General features: G+C 37.7%; 1 protein-coding gene across 1 annotated transcript in view; it reads left to right on the top strand.

Moving 5' to 3' along the window:
- The window catches only part of astn2 (astrotactin 2), a 295,633-nt gene that overhangs the window by 153,624 nt on the left and 123,299 nt on the right, over positions 1 to 18,710 (top strand). The window contains exons 8-10 of the mRNA XM_085463840.1: positions 3,267 to 3,351; positions 4,201 to 4,275; positions 6,678 to 6,815. Of these exons, the coding sequence (XP_085319966.1) occupies positions 3,267 to 3,351; positions 4,201 to 4,275; positions 6,678 to 6,815 (298 nt within the window). The remainder of the gene's footprint in view (positions 1 to 3,266; positions 3,352 to 4,200; positions 4,276 to 6,677; positions 6,816 to 18,710) is intronic.

Here is an 18,710-nt window from a genome sequence, read left to right as displayed (position 1 = left end):
ACCACCATTTTGACAGTTGATATTGTTGTTCTTTTTATGAAATGCTGAGTTTTATGTTAGCAGTAGCAGGCTGCAAACACTGTTCCAGATTTTCTCCATTTGTGGACAGTTGCTAGTCATAAAGCCTTAGAAGTGGCTTAGTAACTCTTTTCAAAGTGATAGATATAAATGACTTTGTTGTATAGTATGTTGCTTTTTGGGATCTTTTAGACTACTTCACATTGTCTGACAGTGATTTCTTGATTTAACATGTCTGGTTGTGTGTGACTAGTAAAATTTAACTCAGCTTTCCAAAAAAAGAGGTTAAACACTTTTAATAACTGCATAATTACACATAGGACCAAATAGGTTTGGTCCTATGTGATCCAAAACATTTCAGTGTGACAAATATGCAAAAATAAGACATCAGGAAGGGGTAAATACTTTTTCACAGCACTCTAAAGTCTTGGATTGGATTAATTAAACTCTATGCTGTTCATTGATCTTTTATATGAAATGGCTGGATGAATGTTGTGATATTTTACTACTACTTTAAAAAATGGAACCATTTCGAGAGCTTTAGTTTTTCATTTAGCAAGGCCACACTGAAAGCTACTCTTTGACAGAATCTTGATGGTGCATCACTCCTTGAGTCAGTCTCAAGACTATAATATCAACCAATGAATTATTAAACGTTAAGTGATAAAATTTGAATGGCCTAGACAGGGTGGCCATTACACATTTTTCCAGGGTTATCCCTCTGTACAGGTCAACAAAAAGCACTTATTCTGGGAGCACTTCAATGCAACGGTTATAGAAGCCATCCTTGGCAAAATCTCACAAATGTATACAATCACTTAAAATGCACTTGCCTCTATTTTATTTATTATACTAGGCAGCATAAAGATCACATCGAAATACTAATTACCCACTGTGACTGATCTGATGAGGAAATTTCAATATTGAAAATAAGGGGTTTTAAACTTCAGTGCTACTCAAGGAAAGCAGCATCAGAAATGTAAATCCTGAACTGCTATGCACCAGCAAAAAGCTGCTGTAGCCCTGTCTGAACGTCTCTGTTTGTTCTGCAGTGCAATCTGTCCCACCAGCTGTAGAGAAGCCAGGATAAAAATGCCTTAGTTGAGGATGATGAAAGATTTGTCCTAATATTGGGAGAAAACAGAAAGCCAGTTGTCAGATTCTCAGTGGAATTCATGACACTGATCAGCGCATGTGTAACTAATCACATGTATGTTACTGCTTTGTCTTTTCAATGCTGACTGAGACTTCAGCTGTTTGAAAGGAGATGCACTGATAACAGTCATATTGTATAATTTACTTAATGCAACCAAGGGAGGGATGGAGAGATGGATAGATGGATGGAGAGAGGGATGGAGGGAGAGAGAGCTAGATAGATAGATAGATAGATAGATAGATAGAATACAATGTGCCATGGTTATAGTGCTGCAGCCTCACAGCAAAGGTGCCTCTGCAAAATAAAGCAACATATCAGACAAGTTTGAGTTATTGGAACGATTTAAAAACCCACAAGCTGGAAAGGAAGTGGCGTTTCACTAATTTATAGGAAATTTACCTAGCCTGGAAAGAGTTGATTAATTTATTTTTTTAAAAATGCCCACTGTGAGGCTCATACTAGCTACTATTCATCATTGATAGAAGAAAAGAAAAACGACCCAAGGTTCATAGCCACTCTGACAAAGAGCCATAGCTCTGTTGAACCTTGTATGTTCTTTTCCGTGGTAATGATTTTGTTAACTTCTTTACAAATAAAGTTTTACTCATACTCGCAAAGGCATCATCAAGTACAGCAGCTTTATAAACTGCAAATTTTAATTTAAACTCATTCACTCCTATTGATCTCTCTCAGCATCACCATGTCTACAAACCGCATCTGTAAAAGACTGTTCAGATAACTCAGATAAATTAATGGTTCATTTTTAAATATGATCAATTTATTTTAGATTATGTCTTGATGCATGCTCAATCATCCAGGAAAGTAAATCTCCAAAAGTTGATTCTGTTCATCTGGACGTAGCGTTTTGTGGGAGAAACGTTTCGTCACTCATCCAAGTGACTTCTTCAGTCTCAGCTGACTGCAGGTTTCCCCAATCTTATAAACAGTACATTTGCATAATGACTGAAACCAGCCCACTGAAGGAACAATGGGCTGGGAGGTCAGTTCCTTAATCTTAATTGTGCAAATTCTCATGACCATTGATCAACAACCACTGACCAAAACCCACTGATCAAAGACCACTGATCAATGGCCATGAGTACCATTCAGAGAGAGTTGGGGAATGGCTGCAATCACAGCATTGTAAGATGGCGAAAGATGTACCCTTAGGCCCCCTCCTCGATTCAGAGATGGTCTTTCCCTTTTCACGTAAATGGCCTCCTTGACTCTGCGCTCAAACCAACGTTCCTCCCTGTCCAGGATGTGTACATCCTCCTCATTGAAAGAGTGTCCACTGGCCTGTAGGTGTAAATAGACTGCAGAGTCCTGGCCTGACGAGGTAGCTCTTCTGTGTTGTGCCATCCGCTTAGCCAGAGGTGGTTTGGTTTCCCCGATGTATAAATCCTCTACTGTTCAGCTGGCTCACAGCTAGGGGTCCTGAGACAGATGCCCTCTGTCCATTGAAGATGAGGCTTTAAACTTTCTTTTGGTTCCCTTTTTCTATAGTTAGGGCTAGATCAGGTGACCCTTAACTCACCCTTGGAGATTTGGGATCATCCACTGTGAGCTTCTCTTTTAGTTCCCACTTTTTATACCTGAATATTATTGATATGACAGTATTACATATCATTAATTGTCGAATTTCTCCTGCTGTTTATATGTTGTCTTTTTTGTTGTTGTTGCTGTGGTTGTCTCCATATGCTATTATTTTCTAGCTCCACTTTCCCCTTGACAACCAAGCCATTCACATAGAAAACTGATTATAAAGAATATTTTAATTATGTTCTCTCTCTAATGGTGTAAAGTCTTTTCCTTTCAGTATAAAGCATCTTGAGACGGCTACAGGCATGAACTGGTGTTAAATATATACAACTGAAGTATTGAATTGTAATCTGGAAGTAAAACAGTAGTGAATATGGCAATTACTGCACAATCAACATGACAGAAATAAATCTAGGTACAATATTTGCCTGAAAAGAATTAGGTTTTACATCATGTAACATTTAGTTTGGTACATCTCTAATAAATGAAGAGATCAGGGTGATAGATAAATATCTGCCACTGTGCATGTTTGTTTTTCTCTGTACGGCAGGAGAATGTAGCTGTCATGAGGGTTATTCCCCTGATCCCGTTCATAAGCATCTCTGTGTGCGCAGCGACTGGAGTCGCAACGAAGGGTAAGTTGTGTTGTGTGTAGTTATTCCACTAATATATAGAGATTCACTTGTACTTTACAACCTTACGCATGACTTCAGAGCCGGTAGTACAACCACATCATTGCACTATATTAACTTTATCTAAAATAAAGGTGAGCTGTTCACTGTGATGGATTTGCAGTTCTCTGCAGGATGATCATCTCAGTATTAAAATGAAAAGAAACTTAGAACGCTTCCTACATGGTTTGGAAAATAGCAGTTTGTAGTTAATATGATAAAACATACACTTCTACCAATACAGGCTTGAAGAAGTAGTCTTTTTAAAGGGAATCGGGTGTATAGGTTGAAGAAATTAGAAATGAGAATCGACGTTATTGACAAAAAAACAAAAAAACAGGAGTGGAGGGCTGAGATGAAATGCATGAATGGGAAAGAAGTAAAGTCACTGAAGAGTGCTTGACAGGCACTGAAATGATCCCTCTGACGCTGGCCTAACCCATCATTGGTCTCACATTGTTACTCACCAGCACCTGTCATCCCCTGGATTCAGTCCAGTAACCAATCAAATGCCCATTGCTTTTTCTTTTTTTAAGAGTAGCAGCAGACACAGTATAGTCTTGTACAGCAGACAGAAATGTTAATTAAATGACAGTTTTTCAGTTTTTGTATTCAGATATGTTTTATACATAATATTATATACACTTTGAAGTACTTAAAATGCTGAACTAAAAGGCTTTGTGCATGAAAAACAACAATATAAATGAGAAGACTTGATGGAATTACATAAAAACATCTGTTAGATTATTTTAAAAATGCTGATAAATCACTGTCTTTGATCATGCATTCCTTTATCGTCTTTCCCCTGTCAAGTCCATGGCCATATGCTAACTTGGAGAAAGGGTATGACCTAGTTACAGGAGAACAGGCCCCGGAGAGAATCTTCAGGTAAGACCCTTCTGGTGCACCTCCTCAGCGCTTGACTTGTGCTGGCCATCTGTGGACTCTGTGGACACACAATGGAATGAAAGTGGCATTTCTTGTGTCATCTTGTATGTGTGTGCATGAGTGTGACAGAGCATGGAGATGAGCACCTGACAGATGCACATAGGCAAATGGACACACAAGTACACCCCATGGTGGATCTCTCTGAGTGTGTAGAGAATAGCCCAAGGACCAGGCCTGATTGGATTCCTTTAAAATACTTTTACTGGCATTTTTGTTACACTTCTCATCCTTGATGGTGTCATTGTGTTATTTCTTTTTTTCCCCAAGAAGTGTAAAAATGAAAATCTCAGGGTAAACCTGATTATAGAGATTTAAAAGAAAAATCTGGTCAATGTGGTCAATTTTCCCTTTAGTTTTGCTTAACTGTGTAACTAAAGCATGGAATGTTTAAACTTTTGATTTTGTGAAATCTTTCTCGATTTCATGCTCTCTACCCTTCCAATACGTAGGTAGGAACAGCTCTTTGTCACAGTTATCTCACTCCTTATCACAATGACCTTGCAGCGTTTGCCAGCCACTGTGAGTCCACTGTAAGAAATGAGGCGCTAAAGGCAAAATACCAAGCAAAACCCTGTTTCAAGTTGGAGATAGGACTCGGGCATCACTAGCACACAAAAGCAGCAACTAAACTTTTATAGATTAAGCACTGTGTCAGCCGAGAGTCTGCGAGAGAAGAAAGACGAAGGACACCACATACACATACAGCTGCAGAACACAAATAGATTCAGCCGTGAACATGCTGATACAGATAGTCAACAAAGTGAGTAAAGATGAAGCAGTTTTCTAGCAATGCTGTTCTGGGGAGGAGGAGAAAAGACTCTAATGCTCTTCAGCTGGACAGTCTTATGACAGTGAATAGACGAGCTAAACCAAGTGCTTTCACAGATGGGGAGTTTTATAGGAAACCAGGGTTGCTGCTTACATTTTCCTTGAAAAGGAACAATGAAAAAATAAGCACCTTGTGATATGAAGACATGAGGGCCCCATAACAAATGTCTTTAAGAACTGAAATTTGTTATTTTAGTCAATATATTGACAGCTGTGTTTTGTACAAGTTGATGGTTTTCCATGTTAATGTTTGGAACTATGATCCATATGAAAGAAAAGTATGGAAATAGTAAATGGACAGGTTCTTATGTAGTGCTTTTCTACTCTACTGGAACATTCAAAGCGCTTTAATCAATTTACCTCATTTTCCCATATTAATACAAGCACTTTTGTTCTGTGCCAAAGTGCAATCTGTCTGACGTTCACACACGTTCACACTGATGAACACATTAGAGACCACCTTTTTTCAATGCCAAAGGATACTTTGGCATGCAAACTGGAACAGCCAGGGATCAAACCACCAATCTTCCAATTGGTAGATGACCTGCTCTACGCCCTAAGTTACAGCCGCCCAGACCTTGTACCCATTCATGTTTGCCAGGTTGTAAGGGTTGTAGGTCAGCAATATTTAACTGGGAATAAAGTTAAAGTAAAGATGGTGGCGAATGATGAAGAAATTCAATAATATATTTTATGCGAAGTAAAACGAGAGATTGATAGCAAATACATAATGCGAACCTTCTTGACAGGCCCTGTTTTTCTGGGATTTTGTGGCCTACAGTACCTGTCCAGATGCATTTGAGTGCATTATGCAAAGCTAAAATGTGCTCTGCTATTATCATATCTGATGTTGTGTTTTCCCCGGAAACATGTCTGCAGGGTTGCCTGTTATGGCTATTAATCTTCACTCATAAGAAAGGTCTCTGGCAAAATCAGATTATATTCATAACACCCTGACCAGGTCATATAAACTGCATTCATAAGCAATGAACTGGACTTACATTGAAGGAGGAGAAAATATGCTAAGCAGTGTTGAAACAGTATTATCACTATAAGCTTGAACTTATTTTCTTGTTCACTAAAAAGGTTTACTTGACTATAGCATATAGTCACACATAGTCTTCATAGTTAACTTTCTTCTTACAATAATTATTTAAAAAAGGAAAAGAAAATTACAAGACTTTTTTAAATATGTGTTCAAATATCTTTATGTTTTATTCTTCTATTCTATCACATAATAAATGATGCAAATAACTGAGAAATTGCCCATGATCCGTATTAAACATACTTCAAATTCTACATGTGAGACCCTCACCACACATCTCATATTTTAAACATATGTTTTTCATTGTTGTTTCATTGTTTCATTGTTGTTTTCATAGAATCTTTTGTATGTTTTTCTATCTGCAAATACTGCTGTGTTTGCACACAGTGTGTGCTTTTGTGTAAAACAAATTGTGGTTATGTGATGGTAATGCAACTGGCATTTATGTCTTGTGATCATGCCAACACAGATCATTCTACAGTCTGGGCCAAGGGCTGTGGCTGCCTGTCAGCAAAAGCTTTGTTGTGCCACCGGTGGAACTGTCAATCAACCCCATTGCCAGCTGTAAGACAGACGTGTTGGTTACGGAAGATCCAGGGGAGATCAGGTCAGTCTGACTCAATAACAAGTTGTGTCCAGCAACTGAAACAACCGGGCGCACTACCAAAAATGTACAGCTGGAAGATATTAAGAATGCTTTGGAGCCACAGCATTTTTTTCAGACCGATACGTTTTGGTTTACTTGACATGAAGTATCCACGTAGGTACTTTTGTTGCAAATCCCCTGGTTGACTGATGAAACAATTCTGCACTCATTTTACATTTTCACTTGTTTCTTCACTTTTTCCCAAAACACTTGCATTTCTATTCGGCTCCCGCGTCTCTCTGTGTACCTGGCCTGTACCGCTATACTCGCTGTCTTTGGAATATCCCCTTCCTTCTTTCAAATGATCTAAACATGTAAAGTACAGTTCAAGTACGACACACCTAAATTAAGCATACAGTATGTACAGTGGGGCAAAAAAGTATTTAGTCAGCCACCGATTGTGCAAGTTCCCCCACCTAAAATGATGACAGAGGTCAGTAATTTGCACCAGAGGTACACTTCAACTGTGAGAGACAGAATGTGAAAAAAAAATCCATGAATCCACATGGTAGGATTTGTAAAGAATTTATTCGTAAATCAGGGTGGAAAATAAGTATTTGGTCAATAACAAAAATACAACTCAATACTTTGTAACATAACCTTTGTTGGCAATAACAGAGGTCAAACGTTTACTTAAGGTCTTTACCAGGTTTGCACACACAGTAGCTGGTATTTTGGCCCATTCCTCCATGCAGATCTTCTCGAGAGCAGTGATGTTTTGGGGCTGTCGCCGAGCAACACGGACTTTCAACTCCCGCCACAGATTTTCTATGGGGTTGAGGTCTGGAGACTGGCTAGGCCACTCCAGGACTTTCAAATGCTTCTTACGGAGCCACTCCTTTGTTGCCCGGGCGGTGTGTTTTGGATCGTTGTCATGTTGGAAGACCCAGCCTCGTTTCATCTTCAAAGTTCTCACTGGTGGAAGGAGGTTTTGGCTCAAAATCTCACGATACATGGCCCCATTCATTCTGTCCTTAACACGGATCAGTCGTCCTGTCCCCTTGGCAGAAAAACAGCCCCATAGCATGATGTTTCCACCCCCATGCTTCGCAGTAGGTATGGTGTTCTTGGGATGCAACTCAGTATTCTTCTTCCTCCAAACACGACGAGTTGAGTTTATACCAAAAAGTTCTACTTTGGTTTCATCTGACCACATGACATTCTCCCAATCCTCTGCTGTATCATCCATGTGCTCTCTGGCAAACTTCAGACGGGCCTGGACATGCACTGGCTTCAGCAGCGGAACACGTCTGGCACTGCGGGATTTGATTCCCTGCCGTTGTAGTGTGTTACTGATGGTGACCTTTGTTACTTTGGTCCCAGCTCTCTGCAGGTCATTCACCAGGTCCCCCCGTGTGGTTCTGGGATCTTTGCTCACCGTTCTCATGATCATTTTGACCCCACGGGATGAGATCTTGCGCGGAGCCCCAGATCGAGGGAGATTATCAGTGGTCTTGTATGTCTTCCATTTTCTGATGATTGCTCCCACAGTTGATTTTTTCACACCAAGCTGCTTGCCTATTGTAGATTCACTCTTCCCAGTCTGGTGCAGGTCTACAATACTTTTCCTGGTGTCCTTCGAAAGCTCTTTGGTCTTGGCCATGGCGGAGTTTGGAGTCTGACTGTTTGAGGCTGTGGACAGGTGTCTTTTATACAGATGATGAGTTCAAACAGGTGCCATTCATACAGGTAACGAGTGGGGGACAGAAAAGCTTCTTACAGAAGACGTTACAGGTCTGTGAGAGCCAGAGATTTTCCATGTTTGAGGTGACCAAATACTTATTTTCCACCCTGATTTACGAATAAATTCTTTACAAATCCTACCATGTGGATTCATGGATTTTTTTTTCACATTCTGTCTCTCAGAGTTGAAGTGTACCTCTGGTGCAAATTACTGACCTCTGTCATCATTTTAAGTGGGGGAACTTGCACAATCGGTGGCTGACTAAATACTTTTTTGCCCCACTGTAGTTATATAGTATTGTTGAATTAATTCTCGATTACCTGTCACAGGCTGGCAAGCTGTCGAGGGTGGGACAGGTAGGTGGGATAGGCTCCAGCACCATCACCCTGAAATGGATAAGTGGGAGAGAATGGATGGTTGGATAATTCTTGAACACATTTGAACCCCTTCTGAGCTTCAATTTGCTTATCAAAATGAATTTAAATAAAATCAAATATCACATCTTTAGTATTCATGATCCCTTAGCCATTCAAAACATTTGAAGTAACATTTGTCACTTCACACACCGGGTTCTTATGCTTTTGACGATTGTGAAACTAAAATGTCTGCAGTTCACATTTTGGTTCCATCATCTCATAATATGACACCAATGTGGAACCTCTGATAAGTAGTTAAAGCATGCTAGGCTGGTGAAAATGTGTACGTCAGCTCAGGTTTCACTAACAACGTCACTCTGGCTTCTTGGCTAGCATTGTGTTAGTGTGCTGTCTGTGCAGATGCTTGCAAGTGCATATACATACATGTACACTTGAAAGGAAGCACACATGCATGATGCTAATTCTAACCTTAACCCTAACCCTCAAGGGAAAGTTATTCTTCGGTGGCTACAATTTACAAGTCTTTGTTACACAGCTTTGAAAAAGTATATCAGGGCAACTATGTAGGAAAGTTTGTTTGACTGACAAAATTATGTTTGTTGCCAGTGGTAAATGTTTTTATTTGAGCCATTTTAAATTATAAATGTATTAAAATTATTAATAAATTATTAAATTAAATGATTAAATTGTAAAACTTTACTCAGATTAAAATAGCTTATTTTCATTTTTACTGTGTATAGATAACGGGTCTACAAACTCAATTTGTTGTGGCAGTTCAGTTGCTCTGATAAGGTATCATGGCCAACTAAAAAAATTAGCTAACGCAGCAGAGTTCACTGCAAAAGGAAGTTTTTTTTGTTTGGTTGTTTTTTAATTATATAATTTCAGAAGCTTTACATTTGAATAATTGTTTTGTCTTATGCATGTGTATGACATCAATATTGTAAAAAGCCATTTAATCTTATAAAAAAAGTGTCTGATCACTCTAGCATTTCTCAAACTCCTATAGCCGTATCATATATTGTATGCTGAAAGTGTCACAGGTAACACTGCACCACAGAAATCAACCCATAAATGGAAAAAAACAACCTGATAAACATCAGAAAATGTTCACTTTATCTGACTGGTGGATTTTTTTCAACCATCTCTGCAGTTTTGTTTTTGATATCAAATTTTCAAGTAACTGTTTTGTAATACAAAAACTCTAAATTGGAGTAATTACAGAGTACAAATGTTATACATTGCTGCATAAATCTGTTTTTCACAGGCTTTATGAAATTGCCTCAGGTGCACAGAAATCCCAAGGCAATTGTACACATGCTTATTTTGACGGAAGTGGGAGCATGCTTCTCGATTAATTAGCCCAGGTTTTTCATTTACTTTGAAATACTGCTATAATCAGTGATGTGGGGTAAAAAAAAAAGAGGATATTTTTGTTTACAGCCATATTTCTGCCACATGCTGATCAGATCAGATTCTGAATATTCATAATTGAATCGTGAAAGATCAGCCTTTCCATTTAGCCAAGAGGAAAAGCAATTATTTTAAAGCAATTATCTCCTTTGTGCATTTTGTTTTTCTTGACTTAAGTGCCACTGTTACTGCATGATGAATAGATCTTGGTGGGTTAAGCACAATTTTAGTTGGAAATTGAACACTTCAGAGAGAGCAGGAGCTTAGCTTTTGTTTACTTTGCAGCACAGGGGTTCGATTTAGGTTAAGGTGTAATGTGACTTTATGAAAGTGCCATTTTCACATCCTGAAATTACACCTATAGCTGCTTTTCGAAAGCACATTCTGCCTCTCACTATGAAAGCTGTTGTTGTTAACTTCTAGATGTACTCTATTAGGCTATATCTAAGACATACAGTATTAAACATTAACCCTTACACATAGAATCACAACCATTTACACTCGCCATCCAACATTATTTTCCATGTTCCAAGACTAATTTTGAAATAACCCCTAGAATAATAAGTCGATGTGCTGTATTTAGTTTATGATTAGTTTTCATAACCACTGGAAACTAAACAACCTGTCACACTGTCATGAATTATGCAGGCAGCTCATTATCCAAAACATTTTTGTGGGACAAAGTCCTATGGGAGCTTTTGGGGTTTCTTGCTGATGTTCTTTCCTTAAGTGCTTGTGAAGGCACTGATGTAGTCAGTTAGTCATGATAGACATGTTGATGTTGAAAGTGGTGAAAAGTAGTGTAGCTCTGACTTTTAAAAGTATGCGTCTCCATTTTCCATTTTACCACTGTCATTCAGCTCACAGACACTGTATATATGCATATACATATATGCAGTATATAGTGACAGTCATGGTAAGTGTCAACTTGAACTTACCTTTTCATGCTATAATATCCTAAATCACTTTAGGTGTCTTTCTCTTTTTTAAACCAGCTTATTATTTTTCTATTTCTTGTATTCCTTCATACAGTGACAAATAACTTTTGGATATCCTTGGGAGCGAGCATCGAAATCATAGAGTAATTCATTTTTGTTCCTTATGGGTAAGCAAATTAGGGCATGAATAGCAGTGCTGCCTCAGATAAGCAAAGTCAAGGCCAATCTTGGCCAGAGGTAATGGCATGTTCTTTTTTTCTGTGTGTATCTGTGTGGGTGGGAGTTTTGTTACTTTTTGTTATTATTATTATTTTACTCTCATTTTCTCATCACAAAAGTGGCAAAAATAGAGACAGTCTTTACTCAGATACTCTGTTAAGTTAAAGTGAATAGTACAGGCTCTTAAAAGTACTCTAAATAAGAAAGTAACAAGTATCTCTTTAAAGGACATTTCTACCAGCTATTTATTTGTTTTTACAAAGCTAGCCTGCATTTTAGGATAATATATTATCAGTAAAGTAATATTAGTAAATCAGAATACAAATGTTATTCCGATCTAAATTGTAATTTTTAAAAAATGTACTCATCTTGAATCTGTTATGCAGGACACAACCAGTGAAGCAAAATTAAAAAAACAACAGCTCAATTTTCTCGGCCTTACTTTGTAGAGGATGACTTTGCCTCTATGCCTAAACAGCAAAATGACTATAGTCAAGTGTTAAACTGGAATTCAGCAGGAGGGAGTACCCAAGGTTTGTTGTATCTTCAGTTGTAGTGGCTTCGTGTGAGGAAAACACAACTCACAATAAGAAGCAATAAGGAAGCACACACCTCTACCAAAGCGGCTCGCTCTCTGGGAAGTATTTATTTGTACCTTTTAAACATATTTTAGGAAGTTTGTAATGCAGTGAAAACAAGTTCAAAGTGCAGGTGTTTGTCCTGTTGAAACTCCTTTGAATATATTTCACATTATTTTGAGTATCATTGTTTATGTGGCTATAATCCATGTGCAGCATTAATTTCAATGTTTGAAAAAATAATACTAATAGAACACCATATATGTATCAAAGTTATGTATTTAAATGATTATAATCTTTTAAATGCAACTCATGCCAACTTGTTGTCAGTCTACAAACCTATTGTCATTTTATATCTTTTATATCTATATCACTGTGAACTTCAGATCGATCTATTTATTGACCTTGTGATATATTTTAAATCTTTATACTTTCTTTAAGGTAACAATACACACCACACAAGTTAGAAGGGTTTTTTTTTTATTTTCAACCAATAAATCAGTTGACCTTGAAGATCTTGGTGGATGCAAGCCATTGCTAACATCATACCACTCTTCAGCCTTTTATCAGAATTCAAGATTTTTTGAGCTGCTGTGCTTACAGGCGTAATGACATGCACATCAACAGGCAAACACTATCAAAAACATAACTTCCTTTGCTGAGGTAATAATTTTCTGTTGGTAACTCCAGTAGTTTTTTGTGTGCATAATGTGATGAGCTAACCTGTGCTCCTGCTGCTCTGAGGTTTACTGCTCATTGTGAATAAACTGAAGGCAGCAATATGTAAGTAAAGTTTTAATGACACAAGATTTAAAATACAGTATGTTGCTGGAATGTTTGATACATCCATTCATATCAATACACTGCAACAAAAAGTGTCGATGCAGAAATAGATTAAAGAGCCTTCCTGATTTCTCTCTCAGTACATATATTCATGGTAGTTTTAAGTGATGCACACTTCAAAGGGGAAAGCAAATAACCTCTTCTGTTATTCATCTATAAAGGAGTTTTTATATTGTATTTTACACCAAACTGTCTATAAGACCATCAAAATGTATTTCAGTTTTTCTCCCTTTAGCCCTAACCCTTAAACTTCACATAGTCCCTGGTATTTAAAGCCAGACGCTGCAAGGAAGATTATTTCTGGCAAACATCAATACTATATTTCTCTATATTTCTTTGCTCTTAGCTCTGGTTCATTATTAGCATCAATTAGTATAAAATTCATTATTCAAGAACCAAAGGTGTAAGTACAGTACATGCAACATTTTGAAATTGCACATAATTCATAAAGCCATAAAATAAGAGCTAATACTAATTTATTTATCTACATGGACTTCTTTGTGTGAGCCAACTAACAAGCACAAATGGTGACTTAGCTATTAGTAAAGACTGTCTTTATCACTACTTTCTGTTTAATGTAAACACATGTTATAGTATTAACATTCAATCTGGGATCCATGTACAAAGCCTAAACATTTTTTTTGCACTGTTCTGCTGAGTTGAGTGTTTGATCTTGTTAGCGCATCAAAAACTTAGCGTTGACATTTAGGTTGATCCTTTTATTTAGCTCAATGCATTCAATACATACAGTTCTTTTTATTCAGTTCTCACGTTGTCATATTTTTGTTTTTTGTAAGTTGTTGATATTTAAAAGTCAATTCTCCAACTCACTGCCTTACTTACTGCAATTTAAAGCTACCTAGTTATCGCATTTCTACTGATTTTTGTTTAACCGAGGTCAGTATTCAGAAATGTTTCATGGAAACCTAAATACAAAATGATTTAGGCCCCTAAACTGATCTTGAAAATAGGATTTTTGTCAATAAGGAATAATATAGTAGCTGGTGACACCTCAAGCTAGTGATTAATGATCTCACTCAGCATGATCAAGTGAACCATCAAAATGTGCCATTGCCAATAATTCAATACAACTGCAACTGTGAGTTTCAGACCAGGAAAAACGGACATAAATTCACTTCCACACTCTCCAAATATACGTCAAAAAATGTTTTACAACTACATAGTCAAATCAAACAATTGATGCATCAATCTTTATATTATCACTTACGTTTACCTGCTTTTTTCATTGACTACATTTTTCCCTCAGTGATTACAGAAAGCCCAAAGAAAATGCAATTCAATGTCGAAAGTGCTTGATGAGAGTCAGCATATTTGTGGAGAGCCAGGGCAAGAGCATTAATCAAGTGCAGGGGCAGACCAATAAGGGGCTCTGTAATCATGCTGGAGCAGCGCTCTAACTTTGAGCAGAGTCGCCTGGTCATTCATCATCAGGAAAAGCAAGAGGCAGAGAGAGAGATTAATAACAAGTACATTAGTCAGTGTTTAGCTGCAATCATTGGGCTTCTGGGTCAGGCAACAGTCACAATGCCAAAAGAGATGATCTTGATTAGGTAATGGTTTTGAAATGGACATAAGTGATTTACAAATCACTGAAACACTATTAAATTTATAATTAGCAATTGTTAAAAATCGGGTGGTGGGAAAACACCTGTTTTAACATCAACTTGTTTAACACGTTCTCTGCCTGACAAGCCTGTCTGTCAGGCAGACCAGTTTACCACCCAGGCTGCTTTATTCCTGTAGCCAATGCAGTATGTATAAAATGTAGTTTGACAGGATCTTGCTAAAATAAGCAAGGCCTTCAATGGAAAAAAAAAAACCCATCATCTGCACGGTAATATTCAATTTAGCCATGCTGTAAGGTCTAATGCTCCCCAGTACTATCACAGATGATGGATTTTGCATTTTATGAACAAGCTGGGTGGTTTCTCTCATCTTTCATGCAGAGGACTGACCCGCCATGATTTCAAAAATAACTTTATATCGCAAGAATGCTTTTCACTTCACCTCATTCCATCTTAAATAAACCTGGCTGCAGAAAATGTGTTGTCTTTCTAAATATTATTATTATTATTAATAATAATGATGATGGATTGCATTTATATAGCGCTTTTCGAGACCCTCAAATATATTATTGTGGCATTTTAGAGTTTATAAGTTTATTTTAGAAATTACATTTCTGTTTGCACCAAAACATTGTTGCTTTCCTGAACCTGTTCTGTGTTTTCCACTAAAGGATCATTCTTTGTTTTTACATACAATGGCACCTTAGAGTCATATTCGATCGTGAGCATTCAAAACTGCCTTTCTGCCTTGTCTACTTCCTACAAAGATTTCTTCAGATTGACTGATAGAAGACATGATGAAACGAGGTTTTTCCCAAACACCTATAAACTGAAAACTGTGGCAAGGCGCAGGCATAAAAAAAGCAAATGAGCAGTATCTAAATGTGATGTCCATAAGAAATAGGACACAATCCAGCAAAGACCTGACACAGGACACGTGAGATCAATCTCCCTCTTCTGCTCATTCACCCACCAATGTTCACTGAAATGATGTCAGTGGAAAGGTGGCTATCCAGAAGCTAAGGGAGTGAAACAAAAGGAACAAAAGGAAAGACTGAACTATTCCAAACTGGTCGGAAAATCACTGACAACACGTATAATGGAGTGATGAGAGAGGTAGAGGAGTGAGTGTTTACAACTGCTTCTGAATACCTAAAGAAATTACAAGAAGCTTGGCTAAGAGAGTTCAGGATATATTGAAAAATAAAGGTGCGTAAACCAAATATTGACTTTCAAACTTGCTTGAATTATGCAAATTCATTTTTGTCTTATATACTGCATTCCAATTTATGTTTGACCATGTTTCAATAAGTAATAAATCCTAAAGAAACTGCTGCACTTGTTTCCTATTTTCCAAGTGAAACATAAATAAATCAGGGTTGGCTAAAGTTTTGCACAGTTTAGCAGATAGAGCTGCATAATGGAAGCATAAAAGATGTAAATTTAAATTCTATTTCCCTACCTTGTATATATTCGGTATACAAAATAAACCATGTATCTGCACCTACTGCCCTTTTTTCAGGCATATACACCATGTTCACTCAAAAGCCGAACAAGCAGAGCGTCTTTTAGTATCCAAGGTGACTCATGTTTCCTGCTAAGGAGTGTGGCATGTGCATCCAACAAATTCAGTTTTTATTAATAACCAACCATGCCCTTTAATCCAGACTGCCCACTAAAGATGAGTGTGATGTTATGCAAGGTCTACATTTCATAAATGAAGGGTTACTGGGTCTAGTGGATGGGGAAAAAGGTTCGTCTTTACATGCTTGCATAAAAAGTGCTATAGAGATATCTTCAACCACTACAGTTTCAAATGTCAAAGCTTTACAAACTGAAACGTCAATCCAAGGATAACAGGCCCTGTCAACAAGAGTGTTTTAATTATTTGTAACATATAACTTTATAGCACTCTTGATGCTGTTTTAAGTATTTGTAATATACATAAATGAATTTTTAACATCCAAAATATTATGAAATAAATATACCATTTAGCTTCTGCTGCACTTTGGCAAACTCTTTCTCCACTGTTTGCCTGGATTTTTGGTTCATGAAAATCCTTGTTACTTACCATCCAAAAAATAAGCACATATGCGCAAACAGCTGTAATAGTTCTTCTCTCTGCATTATGCAGCCACATGATGGTGACCCTCACATCCACCTGGAGAAAGTCCAACTGTGCAGCACCCAGCCGGTGATTTGTCAGTAGTACCCACATCGATCTGGCAAATCTCACGATGGACAATTCCTGTGTAGGACTGAGTCCACCGTCTATCAAGGAGTTGGTTCCAGAGCCAAAGCTGTGAATAATGTTGAGCCCAACTGCATTTTGTTGGTACCTCTCAACTTCACACACTAAATTAGGCACCTTCCCCAAAGGGTCGTTAAAGTCGATGTTGTAATGGCGAACTTCCTTGCCATTTTCTCAATGACAACAGCTGTCTACTCTTTGCCGATTAGGTGTTGCAGTGATCCCACCGTTTGACTTGCAGGGTCCTTGGCTCTGGAACAGTGGACCTTCTTGTAAGATAATCATTGCCCTGCTTTTCTTAAGAAAGAGATTGCTTAAGAAAAAAAAATGAACAAAAAGGCAACGTGAGGTTCTTTTAGGTATGTGAAGTACGTTTAGTGACATCATGTCCCAGAGTTTTTTCCTCAGTAATTCCAGCACACTAAATGTGTGTAAAAGAGAAAAATACATCTTGTTTCCTGGTTGGTTTTCAGACTTCATGGATCTGCGTATATAATTAGTGTGCAGAGAATCATTTGTCAGAGTCCCTGTGCCTAAGGCCAAACGGACACCCCGATGAACCCTCCAGAAGGAGTAAGGAGTAGCTATAAATAATTAACCTGACCATAATCTTCAAAGATATTGGAACTGTTTGGCAAAGCTCTAACTTTCTATTTGTTTTTGTTTTTTTGTCCCTCACTTGATAATCCTTTTTTTTACCAAAATAATTAAACTTTCAATGTGGAGAGTTGAGATTGAGGTCCTCTTCAAGCCTGCTGCTCTTTCTCTGGATAATAACAATTAAATATCTTGGCTTTCACATCCCACTCTTCCACAGTGAAACAGTTGATGCAGTTCAGGCACCTTTCGTTGTAAGAACGAGATCTAAGTTTGTTCGAATGGAGTCCTCCTCCGTTCAAATGTGCATCCAGGATGTGTGGGCGTTCTTGTACTCGAGGTAGACAAAAGAAAATAAACTTCATAGCAGTCGACTGCTTTGCTCAATTTATAGCACAAATTAAGTCATTTTTGGCAAACCCATGTGTTTTTGTCAACTAATTAAAAACACATTGAAATACTGTTCCTAAACTTTCTTTTTGTTTTCTTTGTGTTATAAATAAATGACAGCTGCGTAGGACTGACAGTGGATATTACTGCTTCCAATGGCTACAATACTTATCTACAACTATAAGCATCAAAATATCTGAAAATGTACCACCAGTAAACAAAGAAATGTGAAAACGTTCAGCTGCTGTAAAAGTTCACATCAAACGGTCCATATGTATACATAATTATATAATAATGGACTATATAGCGCTTTACAATTCCACTATTCATTCACTCTCACATTCATACACTGGAGGCAAGCTACAGTTGTAGCTACAGTCTGTGGCCCCTCTGGCCATCACCAGTAGGCGGTAGGTGAAGTGTCTTGCCCAAGGACACAACGACCAAGGCAGACAGAGCTGGGGATCTAACCGGCAACCTTCCGGTTACAAGATGAGCTTCCCAACACCTGAACCATGGTCGCCCCATATGAACATTAAAATGATCAGCATGTAGCTGGAAAGATACCTTACATTTAGATTTCACCTATAGAAAATAAATAAAATAAACAAATAAAATAAATATAATAAATAATAAATAAAAATAAATAAATAGATAAAGCTGTTTAGATAAAACAGGTTTCTTATTAGAGCTATTTTGCTAGAGTTTTGTATTTAACATTCAGTATGTGTGACAGCGAGGACAGCGAGTCATTTGCTACTGCCACACTATGTCAGAAACATTTTAAATTTGCAAAGTAGACAGTCCCAATGTGTCAGTCAGTGAACCATAGTACTGCACCACGAGAAAAATGTGCCAATTATTTTCCATATGTAGCATACAGTGAAACTAAATTGAAAACAGTTATTAAACCTAAACAGTCCCTTAATCGAAAGAGTTATTCCAAATCTTGATAGCAGACGCTATGAAAAAGAAATCAT

The sequence above is a fragment of the Copadichromis virginalis genome, linkage group LG7, assembly GCF_057382275.1.
Source record: "Copadichromis virginalis isolate Kocher_CV1m ecotype Utaka linkage group LG7, C_Virginalis_male_GT1.1, whole genome shotgun sequence".
In the NCBI taxonomy this organism is placed as follows: domain Eukaryota; kingdom Metazoa; phylum Chordata; class Actinopteri; order Cichliformes; family Cichlidae; genus Copadichromis; species Copadichromis virginalis.
Note: the sequence above shows the minus strand (reverse complement) of the source record. Positions and strands in the feature narration are given on the sequence as shown.